This window comes from Harmonia axyridis, chromosome 1, assembly GCF_914767665.1.
Source record: "Harmonia axyridis chromosome 1, icHarAxyr1.1, whole genome shotgun sequence".
NCBI lineage: Eukaryota > Metazoa > Arthropoda > Insecta > Coleoptera > Coccinellidae > Harmonia > Harmonia axyridis.
Genome location: NC_059501.1, coordinates 28,991,430 through 29,008,992, shown reverse-complemented (window position 1 = coordinate 29,008,992; position 17,563 = coordinate 28,991,430). Strand labels below are relative to the sequence as shown.

The 17,563-nt window shown below is 32.1% G+C and overlaps 2 protein-coding genes across 2 annotated transcripts; one reads left to right on the top strand and one right to left on the bottom strand.

Annotated features, from left to right (window-relative positions):
• Nucleotides 1-4,037: 4,037 nt before the first annotated feature.
• Nucleotides 4,038-9,419, top strand: LOC123671316 (DNA mismatch repair protein Mlh1). Its single transcript, XM_045605070.1, has 10 exons — nucleotides 4,038-4,594; nucleotides 5,704-5,910; nucleotides 5,973-6,036; nucleotides 6,104-6,303; nucleotides 6,355-6,648; nucleotides 6,947-7,080; nucleotides 7,132-7,358; nucleotides 7,496-7,872; nucleotides 8,025-8,461; nucleotides 9,052-9,419. The coding sequence occupies exons 2-10, from the start codon at nucleotides 5,798-5,800 to the stop codon at nucleotides 9,348-9,350; spliced, it is 2,145 nt and encodes a 714-aa protein (XP_045461026.1). The 5' UTR covers nucleotides 4,038-4,594; nucleotides 5,704-5,797; the 3' UTR covers nucleotides 9,351-9,419.
• Nucleotides 9,420-10,054: 635 nt separating this feature from the next.
• LOC123671317 (E3 ubiquitin-protein ligase synoviolin A-like) lies at nucleotides 10,055-17,497 on the bottom strand. The gene is made up of 5 exons (XM_045605071.1): nucleotides 17,224-17,497; nucleotides 17,072-17,164; nucleotides 16,864-17,016; nucleotides 15,751-16,779; nucleotides 10,055-11,736 (listed from the first exon to the last, which is right to left on the bottom strand). Exons 1-5 carry the CDS (start codon nucleotides 17,350-17,352, stop codon nucleotides 11,326-11,328), a joined length of 1,815 nt encoding a protein of 604 aa, XP_045461027.1. The 5' UTR covers nucleotides 17,353-17,497; the 3' UTR covers nucleotides 10,055-11,325.
• Nucleotides 17,498-17,563: the final 66 nt, after the last annotated feature.

The window sequence follows — 17,563 nt, the reverse complement described above, 5'->3', positions numbered from 1 at the left end:
TGCTAATTTATATCTACAGGCGAAATTTCCGCACTCAAATGCTCCTTACTTCACCTCAATGCTTTCCTATTTTTTCAATATTGTGCTTGAATTTTCTACAGTTCTAGTAATACAATCAATGAAATTTTGCATCAAGCATGGATTGCTATTTTATATCTACAGGCAAAATTCCGATTTCAACATTTAACCATGTTGATCACTGTTGTAATTTATTTGAAATAATTTCATCAAAGTAAGTGCTCAAAAACATTAACTCCTTGTATCTCAAAAGATCAGAGATAACAGATATCTCTGGTAGAGATATATCTACCCTCCATAACCATATCAGGGTCGTCGCTAGGGGGGGCAGGATAAACAGTATTTCAAGCTTGATCAAGAAAAATCACAATGTATAGAAATTCAAAGTACGGAATGACATTTAATTCAGTCAGCAACAAGAGGAAGGAATACCAACAAATTTAATTAAAATCAAAAACCTTCAAAGGTGCCGCATTATACTAATAAATATCCAGGACCAGATGTGGGGTAATCCCTTCATAGTGCTGTTTACGAGTTATTCACGCTAAAAAAACACATGCACTCATCAGGCTTGTCGGCGTTCGCTTTGCTAAGCGTCGAATTTTATTGCCACTTAGGGCAGCTTCCGGATTATTCTTCTTTTCAATTCTCCAATCAGAATGTTGATTACTATTCCTCAGAATAGAATGGAAAATATACAAGAAATGATTCCATTTCCAACTTATCCTTCTTAAAAAATATAAAAAGTTTTTCATTTCATACCACATTCCATTATATTATAATAGTTTTCATTTTTTATATCAAATTAACTAGTGTTGGTCGTGGGCGCATTCGAATTTAAAATGATGGTTCATCCGCATCCCCCGATTTGTTTACTCGATAATCAAAAAACATAACAAAAACATAAATGTTCAAGCTTTTCATGAAATCGAAACTGAGCAGAAGAACCTGAAACCGGAGATGCGGCATTGTCTACTTTTTCCGAGATCTCTGGATTCCTAGAAAAATGTATTAAATATTTTTTTTTATTTCAAACCTGATTTTTCATCAAAATAACTAGTGTTGAGCGTGGGCGCATTCGAATTCAAAATAATGGTTCATCCGCATCATCCAGTTCTTTTATTTGATGATCTTAAAGAAAAAAAACAAAATGTTCAAGCTTTTTCTAAAGTCGAAACTGAGCTAGAAGAACCTGAAATCACAGGGACTGCTCTAGAGGAACCTCGAATAATGGGCGGTTGCATTATCTACTCTTTCCGAGATATCTGGATTCCGGGAAGACAAGAATTAATCAAACAACTTTTTTGTTAATTTCAACGAAATTCACAAATGATTTTTTTTATCAGATTCACTCATTTTCAACATCTTCGCATCGAGCAACATCTATTATTCTAATTAGAAATAATGGTTCATCGGCATCATCCGGTTATTTCATTTATAATCATAAAAGAAAAAACGAAATGTTCAAGCGTTTTATGAAGTCGAAACTCAGTACAAGAATATGAAACCTGAATCCAATTCAAATATTTCATCATTTGTTCATTAGAATTCAGTGGATAACATTTAATGTTTATTATATTCCACGGTTTCTAATTCATCTATTCGATTTAAATTTGAAAACATAAAAAATTATTACACTTAAATTACTATTTCCTCACTGAACTACTTTTTGTGAAAAAAAATTTTGATTTTTCCATACTAAATCCCTGAATACAATTTCACCAATACCCACCAGTTTGTTTAGTACAAAACCCTCAGAGGAGACAAAACCCCAAACCTGCAAGGGTGCCGACTTGAATTTTAGCCGAGGCAACAAAAACATTAATTTTTAGCATGATACAGAGTTAGATTCTGTTAGGGCGGCAGCCTAGGGGGGTATTTTGGCTAGCGACGGTCCTGTAGCCTATTGGTATATTACTTCAGTAAATAATTTATTATCCGAAACTCGACTTGAATTTCGGAAGATACTTATTACGTGTATATAATCATAACGACATAAAAATGAAACAAATATTTCTTTATGAATTTGAAAGTTTATAACGATATATTGAAGATTCTTCTATGTTCGTCGATCTTGCGCATAGAATGATTAGAAAACAATTAAATTCGAAATTTATGGTATCATTGGTTTGGAATCATGATTTTCATCGTTTATTGAATTTGCTTAGTTTAAATTAGCAAAATGTATTCGAACGAGGAAATGGTGGCTTTGCTAGAATATATTTCACAAATAGAAAAATTGCGAGAAGAGCTAAAGAAGTCTATAAAAGACAGTTTCCAAATAGAAAACAGCCAACTGAAAGAACTGTGAGGATTGTTCAAAGATTACGTGATCGTGGAACACTTTCTTCCAACATGGTGGATAAGGGCCGAATAAGATCGAGGGCAATGGATGAGACACCGGAAGATGTTTTAGATAACGCGCAACACCATCCAGAAACGAGTACACGACGTCTATTCATTGCGATATAATGTATCGCAATCTAGTAATCTACGGTTGATCGCAACTTGAGGGACCAAGGATTGTACCCCTACCACATCCAAAAGGTACAAGCTTTATTGCCTACAGATCTACTAAAAAAAATTAAATTTTGTCAATGGGTTTTGTGAAAGCATTTTGAGAACAATGATTTCCTGCGATATGTTTTGTTTATAGATGAAAGAGTTTTCACGAGAGAATGCGTTTTCAACTGCAATTATACACATATCTGGTCTGCTGAAAACCAATGGGTAACCAGGAAAATCAGCATTTAACGCCGATTTGGAATGAGTATGTGAACAGATTAATAGGACCACAGGAAGTGTCCAGGAGGTTGATCGCAGCTGAGTACCTATATTTTCTTCAGAATGATTTGGACGATTCATATGAGAACATAACCTTTATTGTTCTGCAAAATTTGTGGCTACAGCAAGATGGAGCTCTTCTTCATAATTCCAGAGCAGTAACAAAATGGCTCAATGAAAATTTCAACAAAAGATAGAGAGGCCGGTATGACCCAGTGATATGGCCTCCAAGAACTCCAGATTTGAATCCATGCATTTTTTTCTGTGCAATTTCATGAAGCAAGTGGTTTACAGCACTATTGAAAATAATTTGGATGTATTAAGATTACATGTGATAAGTATGTCTCATCATAAGAAGGACAATCTAAATCTCCTTTAGAATGTGGGACATTTCTTTCTAAGGAGAGCTCCCGCCTGTCTAAATGCAAGCAGCGCACATTTCGAACACTTTGATGAGTGAGTTATTTGTGGGAGGGTAGGGCTCTTGGCGAACAACCCACTAATACAAAAAATGTAACGCGCCTAAAGCAATACTTCATAAGTGGTGTGGAAATTTGCTTGAACAGATGAGGATTCAAATTGTTGGAGTTGAGGTGAATTTATTCAAATAATAACATTTTCAAACTTATTCATCTGGTTCCCCTACCTATCATTCCAAATGAAAAACCTTGTTTATACAGTAAAACTTCATTAAGACCATTTTCCATATAATAAACTCTTTTTCATTGATCCCTTGACTTTTCCTATGTTAATACAGTAAAATAGTACTCTATAAGATGCTCTTTTTTATAGTCGCTGTTAGTAGGTGAAAATATTTCAAAGCTTGATCAACGAATGGCAAACTATCGCACACTCTTAATTTGAAGCTCGTTCTTGGATGACAGGAAATCTGTTTAAAAATTGGATTCAGCTGTTGGATGCCATTTTCAGTGAGCAGAAAAAAAAGAGCTTATTCTTTTTATTGACAACTTCCTTGAACATTCAAAACACATCCCTGTCAAGGACATAAAAATCGTTTTTTTGCCACCTAATGCAATATTCAAACTGCAGCTCTTAGATCAGGGTAAAATAAAAGTGGTCAAACAAAAAAACAGGTAAAAATTAGTCCAGTGGTACTTGAGAGACAACCAATATCAATGTTTTAGGATATACATTTTATTATAGATACCAGATAACATTTCATAACAGATACCACTGATGGCACAGCAATAGAAACCCAAGAATTTCTTTAAGATTTTCCCGATTAATTAGCAGCACTCACACTATTGATGACACGATAGCTGAAAATCACCACTGACCCTGTAGGAAATGAGAAAGAAAAAGAGGACGTTTATTCTTCATCACCTACAGTTTCTGCTGGTTGGCAAAACGTAGGCAAGACCAGAAAAGCTATTTCTACCCTGAAAAATGCAGAGGACATGCTATGTTAGAAAAATTAGTCCAGTGGTACTTGAAAGACAACCAATATCAATGTTTTAGGATATACATTTTATTATTGCTGCTTGGGATGAAATTGACCCACTCGATTTTCCAGATTAATTAGCAACACTCACACTATTGATGACAGGATAGCTGAAAATCACCACTGACCCTGTGGGAAATGAGAAAGAAAGAGAGAACGATTATTCTCCAACACCTACAGCTTCTGCTGGTTGGCAAAATGTAGGCAAGACCAGAAAAGCTATTTCCACCCTGAAAATGCAGAGGACATGCTATGTTACAAAAATTGACAACTTTCTATCCACACACAGTACCTCAAACAAAGTACCCTTGACAGATTTCTCTCTGCTGGGTGAGCAGTACACATACATATTATTCATGTCAGTATTCATCATATTCCCTAACGAGTATTATGCATTTTAAATTTTGCAATCATTCTCTTTTTTCAAGCATGTTGAGATTTTCGGATAAGAGGCTCTTGTGCTTCGATAGATATTACTTCCAAGTTATTTGACTATTTAAATTTTATATCATTTGATTATGAACTGTAAGGTGAACAAGCCTTTAATAGAGAGTATGCTACTCTGGTGAGAACTTTCTGCTTTTAACTACACAAATTTAGCATAGTGAATTTAAGCATGCATCAAAAACATTTTTTACAAACCAATATTCGTGACTAATTATATTTAAATTCACTATATTAATATCGAGGCATACTAAATAAGAAGTTATTTCCAAAGAATATTATATAAAACTATGCTTTTAGATTATTTAGAAATGCTTCTAACATAATATGTATATAAATATCAGCTCATTGGAGATAATGAGAATCATTCATACTAAAGGAAATTCTTTATCTACAACAATGTACAACTATATGAAATTTCAATTATTATTTGTAAATTCCATTTCAAACTTTATGTTTTTCAATAAATTCTTTTTTTATCTGATCACGTTCTTCTATAGGAGGCAATAAAGGTCTAATACCATTTCTTCTTCTATCCATTTGTACAGAGTGCTAAAAAATCAGTTTAAGTAATCAACTTAGTTAGGATTGTGATTTTTTACCCAAAAGCTTTTACAAACTTTATAGTTCTCCATTTGCAGTACACATTTCTCAAGTTCGAAATTATTTTTATGGAAACATTTATTTGTTATTTCTTGTTCTTTCCAACAGGGATTGTATATATTTTGATCTTTTTTTAAGTTTTTCATTACTAATTTTTCAAATTTCCTGTTATCAATGGGACATTTTCGAGGAAACGTAAAACATGCAATGTTTTTCTTCGTCCTGAATATGAAATGTCAATATTTTCTATGTTCCGTATGATGGAACAGTAAAAATTCTTTCAAATAAGCAGGCTGAGATTTTCACTTTTTTTGTTTTTTTTTTTCCAATGGATCAAATGAAAAGTCTTACTACCTACCACAGAATATAATATATTAGTCTATGATTTCTAGTATTCATCTAATAAAAACGAATTACCGGAGGCGGGAAACTTGAAACGACTCAAAACATCACGATAAATAATAAACAAAAATAGAAGGAATATCCATGGATTTGCCCCAAAATATAAAGAAATTGGATGAAGCAGTAATAAACAGAATTGCTGCGGGGGAAATCATTCAGAGACCTGCCAATGCTTTAAAAGAACTTATTGAAAACAGGTTAAAACTCTAAATAGATAATCAATTCTTCTCAAAAACTAATAAATCTCGGAATTTTTCAGTTTAGATGCTAAATCATCCAATATTCAAGTAACTGTTAAAAATGGAGGACTTAAATTATTGCAGGTGTATAAAAAGAAATACCTAAGTAAGTAAGTATTAAAATTCTTATAAAAATTAAATTTCATTGTAGATTCAGGATAATGGAACAGGTATCAGAAAAGATAATTTCGATATAATTTGTGAACGTTTCACTACTTCAAAGCTAGAAAAATTTGAGGATCTTTCATCAATAGCTACTTATGGTTTTCGTGGAGAAGCGTTAGCTAGTATAAGCCATATTGCTCACCTAACAATTACTTCTAAAACTTCAAATGAAGTTTGTGCATACACGTAAGTATACATTTTTCACTTGAAAAAAAAGTTTCAAACAATCCTTTCAAGTGCTACCTATGTGGATGGCAAAATTCAAGGAAATCCAAAACCTGTCGCTGGCAATCAAGGAACAATAATCACAGTAGAAGATTTATTTTATAATATGACTGTTCGAAAAAAAGCATTAAGAAGTCCAGCTGAAGAATACCAGAAGATATCAGATGTTGTTAGTAAATATGCAATTCACAATGCAAAAGTTAGTTTCTCTTTAAAGAAGTCTGGTGAAAATAATGATGTTCGTACTCCTTCAAATTCAAATACAGTTGAAAATATTCGAATAATATATGGCAATTCAATTGCAAGGTAAATTATCTTTATTAATGTATTGATCTGCATATGTATTTTTATTTAAAATCCAAACACTGAAAGGTAAAATGGATGTAGATTATATATATAATAATTGTTCTGGTACTCCAATAACCATATTTGGTTTTAGGTAAGAATTGGAGAGCTAGGGGAATTTATATTAAATATATATTTTCTTAATATGTGTAGTATAAGCTATAGGAAGTATTCTTTGAGATCGTATCTTAGAATTTTTGACTTGTATTACATTCTCAACCAAAACATGCACATAATTATAAATGGTTTTATATTTCAGAGAATTGGTTGAGTTTTCCTTAGATAATGAACCTCTTAGTTTCAAAGCTAAAGGATTCATTACAAATGTTAACTATTCTAGTAAGAAAATTATATTTCTTCTGTTCATAAATCACAGACTTGTTGATTGCCAAAGTAAGGTTGAAAAATTGATCAGAATTTTATGATTAAAATTTGGAATTTCAGGCTTGAGGAAATGTATAGATCAAGTATATGCTACGTATTTACCAAAAAATTCACATCCTTTTGTATATATGAGTTTAGAAATCAATCCAACTTATGTAGATGTCAACGTTCATCCTACAAAACATGAAGTTCACTTTTTAAATGAGGATCAAGTTGTTGAAGCTGTTGTAACAGCTTTGGAAAGCAAACTTTTAGGTTCAAATAATTCTCGAGTATTTTACACACAGGTATTTATGAAAGGAAAAATTATTTTATTGTTTTTCAAAGATGAAATTATGAACTCAATATATACAAAATTTTTGAATTCATAATAAAGAAATTTTTCAATAATGAGGCACAAAATGTACTATCTCTGGATTTTTAGGCTAAGCTTCCGGGAGTGCAAGTAGAACCCATTTTATTCAAAGACAAAGAAAAAAATCATATCGACAAAGATAAAATAAATAAAACAATAAATCCCAAAGACTTAGTTCGTACAGATGCAAAAGAACAAAAATTGGAAAAATTCTTTGGTAGTCCAGTTATAAAACCAAACGATCCAAAAACATCTAAAACAGATTGCAATGTTTCTTTCACTGAAGAACAATATGAGATAGAACATACAAATTTCATGAAAACAGGAGAAGAATTTGAAAATAAACTTTTAAATAAGACTGTGCAGGATCATAAAAATAGTGATAATCCATTAAAAAATGTTGAGAAGAAAAAAATTTTGTCCACTTCAATGTCTAAAATCAGCAGGTGAGATATATAATTCAACTAATAAAACCATACATATTTTTGCAAAAGCCTTTTTCTCGATAAATCCAGAGGACATGTAAATAATACACTAATATATATATAGATTAATTCTTATTAATCTTTTCTTTTCTTCAATTTTATTTTTATTCCAGGAGTGCAACTGAACTCACAAGTGTTTTGGAATTACGAAAATCAATAGAAGAAAATTGCCATAAAACATTGAGAGAAGCATTTGCTCAGCATGTATTTGTTGGTGTAATTGATCCCAATAGAGCTTTAATGCAACACAATACAAAATTATACCTGTGTAATACTAAAAAAATTCTAGAAGAACTGTTGTATCAGTTTGTTATTTATAATTTTCAGAACCTTGGCAATATTAATCTTTCTGAAAAAATTTCCATTCGAGAGCTGTCTATGATAGCGCTCGATTTACCGGAGACTAATTGGACACCTGAAGATGGGCCAAAAGAAGAATTAGCTTTACGAGTGGTTGAAATATTGATTGACCAAAGAGAAATGCTAGCAGACTATTTTTCGATGGAAATTGATGAAAGTGGAAATTTATGCTCTGTGCCATTGCTTTTGGGTAAATTATTTAACTTACTAAAAATTTTTCAGTTTAAACACTTTTTTAACTCGAGAAAAGGAAAATTTAAATTATAATTCTTCTACATATGCAGTTTTCAAAATGTTAATGATGTTCGGTTACAATAGAAATGTTACAATTTGTCAGTTATATTATTGATGTGCTATTTTTTATGTATGGAAGAGTGGATGATCGGTTTTGGCCAAACTCTGTTCCTTTTGGTTAACCTAACATAATGAAGGATTTGGTCAATAATCATTATTATTATGAAATAGCTTGAATTCTCTATGATGGAGTCTGCACTCTATTGAAAGCTGAAGTAACATCTACTCTTGTCCACGGGATCATTTAATTATGGTTTGTTCGACTTTATTCATCATGCTGTCAACAATTGTCAGTAAAGCTAGGATATAGGACATGTCCTCAGTGGCAATGTTATTCTTTAATTCTTGAAATGATTCATTTTAGGTAAAACAGTATATCAAATCAATACTCAATTTCATGTGTTATACAATTATAACAATTAGAAATGAATATTTATATATTCATTTCTATTGCTATTAGCAAATCCTCATTTCTATTTATTTTAGATAATTATTTTCCTAACATGTCTGGTCTTCCTCTGTATATAATTCGTCTTGCAACAGAAGTAGCATGGGATTCGGAAAAGGAATGTTTCGACACATTTGCTAGAGAAACTGCAAAATACTACAGCAATATAACTTTGGACACCAAATTTGAATGTAATGATTGGCAATGGGTAATAGAACAAGTTGCTTATCCTGCCATCAAGGACTTTTTCATTCCTCCAAAAGAATTCACGGAAAATGCAGCAATATTAGAAATTGCAAATTTACCAAATCTTTACAAAGTTTTCGAGAGATGTTAAAAACTTATTCAAAAATTCATGATTCGATTATTATAATTATTATTATAATAAAGGTTTGTTATTATCGCATGATAATTTTTTTTAACCTCATGTGTAATTTTCCTTTCGATTCCCTTTTCAAAAAAGTTCCTAGATATATTTTATATCTTGATGAATCCTGATTATTCGAAGAATCATACCATTCAAAATTTTAATTATTATTTTGACAATAGGAAATGCATGAAATAAATTATTGTACTTCATAAATTTGACAGTAAGTATTTGCTCGAGGTCATATACCTTAGTCAGAGAAAGAATAGGAATAATACTAATTTTCTAAAATTCCCAAATTGTTATTGAATGTTGATATTTTTGAATAATCGTCTATATCTCAGTTCAATAATTATCGTATTCCAGCTTGCCTGATGATGGCCTAAATGCTAAAATCGATAACAAGGAGTATATACATAAAAAATCCGCCAATAGTATAAAAATAGATTTTCTCAGAAATGATTGGAGGTATATGAATGAAATTAGGTACCATAGTCAAAATGACATTGATCCTTCTAGCAAAAATAATGAATTTTATTGTTGAATAAAATTCATTATTTTTGAAAGCTAATATCAATGATTCAAGCTTCAATTATATAATAAATAATCTGAAAATCATTCAAGAATTTTTGTCGAAATTGGTATCTAGGTCTTATTTTTATTAATAAAATAACTACTTTATAAATCTTTATATTTATTTACAAGTCGCAAATTGAGTAATGTACATGTTTCCAAAACCAAGAAGTGGTGAGACCATAAATAGCAACAATAAATTATATGAAATAAAAATCAACATTTGCGCCGAAGTTTTGAAAATAACCGATAACATTTGATTGCATAAATATAAAATCAGTTCGATCCCCACAATGGCTTCACCGTTTTTTTGGGAAAATTAATTCATTAATATATAATTAAAAACAAGGAATGACTAATGTGTTTTGAAACGAAAGTTGATATTTATTTATGAAGTAAAGAAGGAACTTCAAGATTTAATTTCAATGATACCAAACTTCCTTTCTGATTTTCCAATTATCAAACCACCACTCTATGTACCTGTACCATGGTGGTATGAAGATGCCTTTGAAATAAACAGTAACCAACTCTGAACATTCTCCAGTGCAGATAAACTATAAACATTTTTATTATAAAACCTATTTTGAAGATATAATACTGTTACATACATACAGAACAAATTTTAGTAAACTGCAGCAGATCAAAGGATACTCTGTAATTGCTCAAAGTTGATAGAATAAAAAAAGTGATTGTTTATGAAATGTTCTTTTATAAAATAAGTGTTATGTGAACAAGGCAATAGATTGTTAAGCCATCACAGGTTCAACAATCCAAATTCTAATTCTATAGACTTTCATATTGCTCATCAATTTTGCTAATCAATTCAAAGCTTCTCGCAATGTATAACACTTGCTACAGACACTTATTGTGAAAAAGTTCATAAAAAACCTTTTTATTTTGTGCACTTAAACTTCCACCGATTTCTGTTCCTCTCTCTGATAATGTCCACTAATACAGTTTTTTTACTAGCACGTTGTAACAGTATTATAGCCCCATACTTTTACAACAATTGGACTATATTTCAGAAATAAATGATATTTAATGCTTCTCTTTTTGTTCTGAATGAATTGGCGGAAGATCTGGGCATAAATTATGAAAACGGGAAACAAAAACATTGTTACAAAGGCTAACCAAATGTTAACTTGATATGAAGCATTTTGGTGATAATACTGTAGATATAGGAAAAGTCAAAGTCTCAATTTATCGCCTAAAACTTCGTTTTCAAGTTTTCATTGAGCCACCCTAATTCTTTTTAAAGAATATACTCCATTAAAGGAACAAACATTTCATCATAATCAATTGAAGTTCTTGCTTTCTGCCCTTGAGATATCCCAGTATCCATAAAAATTCATCCAAAATATCATTGAAAATATTAATCTTGCTGGTTTAATGTTTGTTGGAACTTTTTCAGCCTTCTTTGTCTAATTTCGTCATCTGAAGTCAAAGATGTGTTTACTTCATCAGTGACAGAAGAGGAAGGGGCATTTGTTTTTGAATTTGTTTCTATATTCAAATTAGTTTTCACTTCCAACACTCTTTGTTTTTCATCAGAATTAGGTGTTGAAGAGGTTTCAGTCTCAGGAGAGATCACCTCAATGTTTTCTCTACTTGTTGATGGTTTTGGAGAACTACTTGTTAAATTTTCTGCAGAAGGAGTTGATGTTGGGTTGGGTGTAGCAAGGTTAACAGCTGCATCTGGTCTGTTGGGTTGTGGAAAAACACCTGAAAGCGTTGCAGCGGCTGTATATTGTTGCATCATAACTACTGCTGCGTCCAACATAACCTGGTAGAATTACAGGAGTTGAAAAATAAATTTAAATCTATTAATAGCTATTAAAGAAATAGATCTCTCGCTCAACACTTGGTGAAACATCGTTATTAAACGATGTTTAATGATTAAAGTGTTTTTATTTATTTATTAATAGCTATTAGTTAAAAAAATTAACCATTCAACTTGTTTTTGATTAATTGCACGTTTAGAGGCCATGTAACTGTATATATGAATATGGAAAGTCTCCAAAGACCCAATTGGCGCATGAATGACAAACGCTCGAAAGTTCCTGACTTTTTTTTCGATAATAAATTTTTTGAGATTTGAACATCGCTACAAACACGAAATTTTGCATGAGTTTTGGAAATTCTATTATATACTGGCAAATTAATTCAGTCAGATCTGTTTTTTATATTCTCAGTGAGTCGAACCTTATCATTTGAGAATAGCTCAAAATTCGAGCCGAACTGAAATGATAGGACAATCGGTTCTGAGACAAGTGGTCAAAGATTCCTCATTTTCCATAGAGAACGAAAAAAATACTTGAAGTCAAAATCATTGTTTCGACTGAATAAATATCAATTGTATTTTTAGCTTCTGAATGAGACTTTTAATTCATCAACTCTTGGCAAAAACTGCAATTACAGGAAATATTTTATTCTTTTATGCATAACAATAGAACTCCTGTCTGAAGAGATATATTTCTTTAGAATAGGCGTAATTTTCTTAAAAGATTTTTATTTCATTTCCTGTTTTAATGTCAATAATTTTTAAAATTTGTAGGTTTTTACACATATCAATTTTCATCAAAACTAAATGAATAGAAGAGATATGGGAAGTTTTCGCATGCGCAATATCACATGTGATGATGTGTGTGTGCACAGTTCAGTGCATCCCATTTTGGGTGAGACAGCCAGGTTTCTCGCTTGTTATTTAAGATAGAGCCTTGCGGTTTTCACGTTCCTATCCTACTTTTTCGTGAAACTCAAGTTGGTCTAATCAGATTTTTCATAACTGTTTCCGTTCAAAAGATACAGGGTGATTTTGGAAATTGATACTTTTCGGACCCCTCCTTTATCTCCGAAATTATTAGAAATAATGCTGAGCTGAAAACTACGTCTGAATCAGAATTCTGCGTAGAATCCAGTGGCGTACTCAATATTTTTTTTCGGGGTATGGTTTTGAAGATTCAACACAAACCAGTGACGGCTCGTGCCCTCGAGATGTGGGTCGGCCACACACACACACATATATATATATATATATATATATATATATATATTTTTTTTTTAAATTCACACTAGCGTGGTTATATACATATATATCTATATATATATATATATATATATATATATATATATATATATATATATATATATATATATATATATATATATATAAATTATAAATTTTCCCACACCCCTTATCATACTTATAACTATATAAATAAATATATATAAACAAATAGATTTCCACGTCACCCAAGAGGACGGGTTGGTTTTTTGTTTTTAATGGGAAACCTCACCTAGAATAGCCCTATTATAACCCAATATAAAAATGTAGTTCTCAAATCAATGAAAACTGAAATAAAATGAAACTCTTGAAAAAACAGAAATAATAAAATATTCAATTATCAACATAAAATATATATTTGAATAAACATAGAGAAAAAACCTCTCACGAAAACATATGAATAAATGTATAAAATATAAAAAAATCTTATAAGGACCACAAAAAATATTGTGGAAATGACCGCATGTATTCTGGTCGAAAATGTATGAGCTTGCTTACCCTTTATTCATTTTTATTGATCAAATCAATTCGACGATCTTTCTTTGTCGCGAAGTCATCAATTATTTTCTCGAAAAAAATGTTTCCTCTGGCTAGTTCTTTAACTAAACCTCTTTCGATTGATATCAGTGCCAGGTTATTTAAACGGTCTTGAGACATCATGTTCCTACTGAAAGATTTTATTCTTTTGAGCGCTGAAAAACTTCTTTCTACTGACGCGGATGTTGGTGGTAGGGACAAAATCATACAAAATAACTTATATAATTCAGGAACATCGGAAACAATATTATTTGAGAAAATGAATTCCGTAATACCATTCAGCATATTTGAATTGCCGAAGATAGCATTGTCCCAGTACATGATCAGAAAATCAATACCTAACTACTATCGAACGGCATAAATAAGTTTTTTTCTGATTAAGACGTTATATCCCATAATCAACCATTCATTTGAATATATTTATTATATTTTCATGATCTGAAAATCAATAGCTACTATCGAACGGCATAAATAAGTTCTTTTCTGATTAGGACATAATGTCTCATAATTAACCATTCATTTAATTATCAAATATTGAAATAAACTGTAAAAAGTTGCTGCTTGACGCTCTGCAATAGGATAACCGGCCAGCCGACCCTGTGTATTGGGAAGCGACCTTACATCGAGTTGTTGTGCCGTTCTACTGAGTGGTCGTATTCTGGGCGTATGTCGTAGTATCTTTTCCTTTACGTAGCGCTCTCGGTAGCGCTGGTTCCGCCATCGGCTCTCGGCCGACCTAACGTGATGAGATGCTTTCAGTGATATTCCAGGAGTTGCAATTGTATAATTGTAACATTTGTGTTACATTTCAGACCTAATGTTACGGTGTTACGTACAATTCTGGAATAACTTGTTTGGGGTGATGTTACGAAAAGTAACCATTTACGATTGTGGTTTGTTACAATTTATGAAAGAGAATAACAACGCTGGATGCTTTGGAAATCGAATATTAGGTGGGCCCGAAAGAAAATATTGGCCGGTATAAGTTATATTTTCCTGTCCTGAGTGGAAATATTCATTACCGAGGGAATTTGGATATCGAAATCGATAACTCCGATTGAGTTTGAATGAATTGAATATCTAGAACTATTTTCTATTTCCTGATAATTTTTGGGTCGGCCCGGCCGACCCTGCCGACCCTGACGAGCCGTCACTGACACAAACCTATATTTTTTTAATGGAACACTCTATATATCATTACTTCGTTGAATTCGTTATTTTTTTCCCTTCAAAGTGATATATGACACTATGTAGGTAGGATGTTCAGAATTGTTAAAAAAACACTAAAACGTCAAATAATGATGATTTTTTGTAAATGGGCCATGAATTTTCTATGTTTCAATAAGAGGATTATTACTGTTGATTTTTAAAAGTAATAGGTCATTGATGATACAAACATCCTTGTAGTTATTATGGCTACTATGCATTTGGGAGCATTGTTTTATCAAGTAGGCATTGGAGGGAAAAAACCAATCTGATCTAGCTGTCATCGCTATAAATTATTGTTATCATTATTGATTCTTCTTTTCTATGGGAAATCCATTGCCCATTAACAAAAAATCATCATTATTTGATGTTTTAGTGTTTCTTTAACATTTCTGAACATCCTACCTACTTAGTGTCATATATCATTTTGAAGGGAAAAAAATAACGAATTCAACGAAGTAATGATACACATGGTGTTCCATTAAAAAAAACATAAGTTTGTGTTGAATCTTCAAAACCATACCCCGAAAAAAAAAATTGAGTACGCCACTGGATTCTACGCAGAATTCTGATTCAGACGTAGTTTTTACCTCAGCATTATTTCTAATAACTTCGGAGATAAAGGAGGGGTCCGAAAAGTATCAATTTCCAAAATCACCCTGTATCTCTTGAACGGAAACAGTTGTGCAAAATCTGATTAGACCAACTTGAGTTTCACGAAAAAGTAGGATAGGAACGTGAAAACCGCAAGGCTCTATCTCAAATAACAAGCGAGAAACCTGGCTGTCTCACCCAAAATGGGATGCACTGTTCAACACATTGATATGCATGCTCACTGCTCACAATTATTTAATAAAAGAATTATTTGCTCAGATTCAGCTCGTGTAATATAAAATTCTGGTACCTCTTTAAAACATGGTAATATATCAAGATAATTATTTTATTATTATTTATTTAATTATATGGAATTATATGAATTTATTTACATACCTGAATATTCCTCAGGCACTGAATCCTAGCCTCAACATTAGCCCTTTCATTTCCTTCCATCTGTCTGAGTTCTTCATCGCTCAAATTCTGTAGGTTTTGAGGTGGCATAGGGGGTGGGGCCATAAATGGAAAAATGGGAAAGGGTGGTAGAGGAAATGAAGGAATATTGATAGTGGGGGTAACATTTGGAGGTAGGCCATTTGAAGGCGGAGTCACTGGGTTAGGAGCTGCATTTTGGGCGTTCTGGTTTTGATTAAATAATTGAAATGGATTTGGACCAGCATTTTGATTTGGATTGAAAATTTGAAACGGATTTGGTCCAGCGAATGCGTTGAAAAATTGATTAGGTTGATTTGCGGGCATAGGCCTTGGTCTTGGTTCTGGTCTCTCATTATTTGGACTTCGCAAAATGTTCAAACGACAGGTAGGACAGGTTTGTTGCCTTTGGAACCAAGATCTAAGACAAGATGTGTGGAAAATATGATTGCATGGCAGTTTTTTGGATGCTGTTGTCATTTCTTCTCTACATATAATGCAAACGTTATCTGCAGCTTCCAATTCTTCTGAGGTGGCATCAGGATATAAAGTATTCATGTTATGAATAGCACGACGTGAGAGAATAACATCACTAAGAGCCTTTTTGAAATTTCTCAAAGTGTAATACATTGGTCTGAATGCAAATAATGGTAGAGTATAAATCCTGACCATAATGGCGACAAAAGCAACGTATAATAGAACTTTGATAAAACCCATAACCAATTCCGTATATAACAAAAATACTGCCTTATTATCCCATGGAGCTTCACTATTCAAATCCACAGAATGCAAAGCATACTTTATGGCTATGTTAAGAACTATAGTAAGTAGTATGGCATATTCAAAACCAAACACTAACTGAACAGATGCTCCCTTTGATACAGTAGATAAATACGCATGGCGAATGAAATGGAGATCTAATGACCCTAACAGAAGTAAGAGAGATAGCACCCTTATGTGAAACAACCAACTTATAATTGGGCTCCTTTCCATCTGAAAAAACACCGTCAAATTGATATCCTATTACATCCTTTATCATTCATCAAAAGACAGTTTATAATTATAACTACAACTTACATAGTCCACTCTATCCTCAGCGAGCCAGTGGAAACTTTTCAAGAATAATAATAAAGTGAAAAGAGCGACAAATTTTGGATTAAAATCGTCTCTGAAAACAGTAAAAGCTAGACATGTCTCTGTTATTGCATACCAAGAGCGTTCCATCAAATGCTGGAAATAAATAAATTCAGATATTCATTCAAAACGAGCTCAAGTATTTATTTACTTCGAATTCTGCTGTTCGTAACTGTCCAAAAAATATCTTTCTTATGATTTTTCCAGCAATAAGTACACATATGAAAGCTTGGACATAAATTACCTATAAAGATAATTAATGTAAAGCTTAATTATGTCATCTTAAAAACAATATGCACTTACAGCCATACTAGGATTTGACTTAGTTATATACACAACAGAAGGATAAAATTGTTTTTTTTGATAATATGCATTTGCAATAACAATCACAGTCAGCGTCAAGCTAAGAAGAGATATTCCGAGGGACCTCATTTTGGCGAGTATTTTTCCTTTTTCTTCCCCTAATATTAAAGATACTATATGCACACTAATAATTTTCTACGTATTTTTCATCGTATTGTAAAATCAAAATAGGAATTGTTTTGAGAATCGAATGTCAAAGTCAATATTTATCAAGTATTACAGGAATGCGCTCTGGTGGCGATAAACCAAATCAAATCTCGTGGACTCTTATTATTGGTCA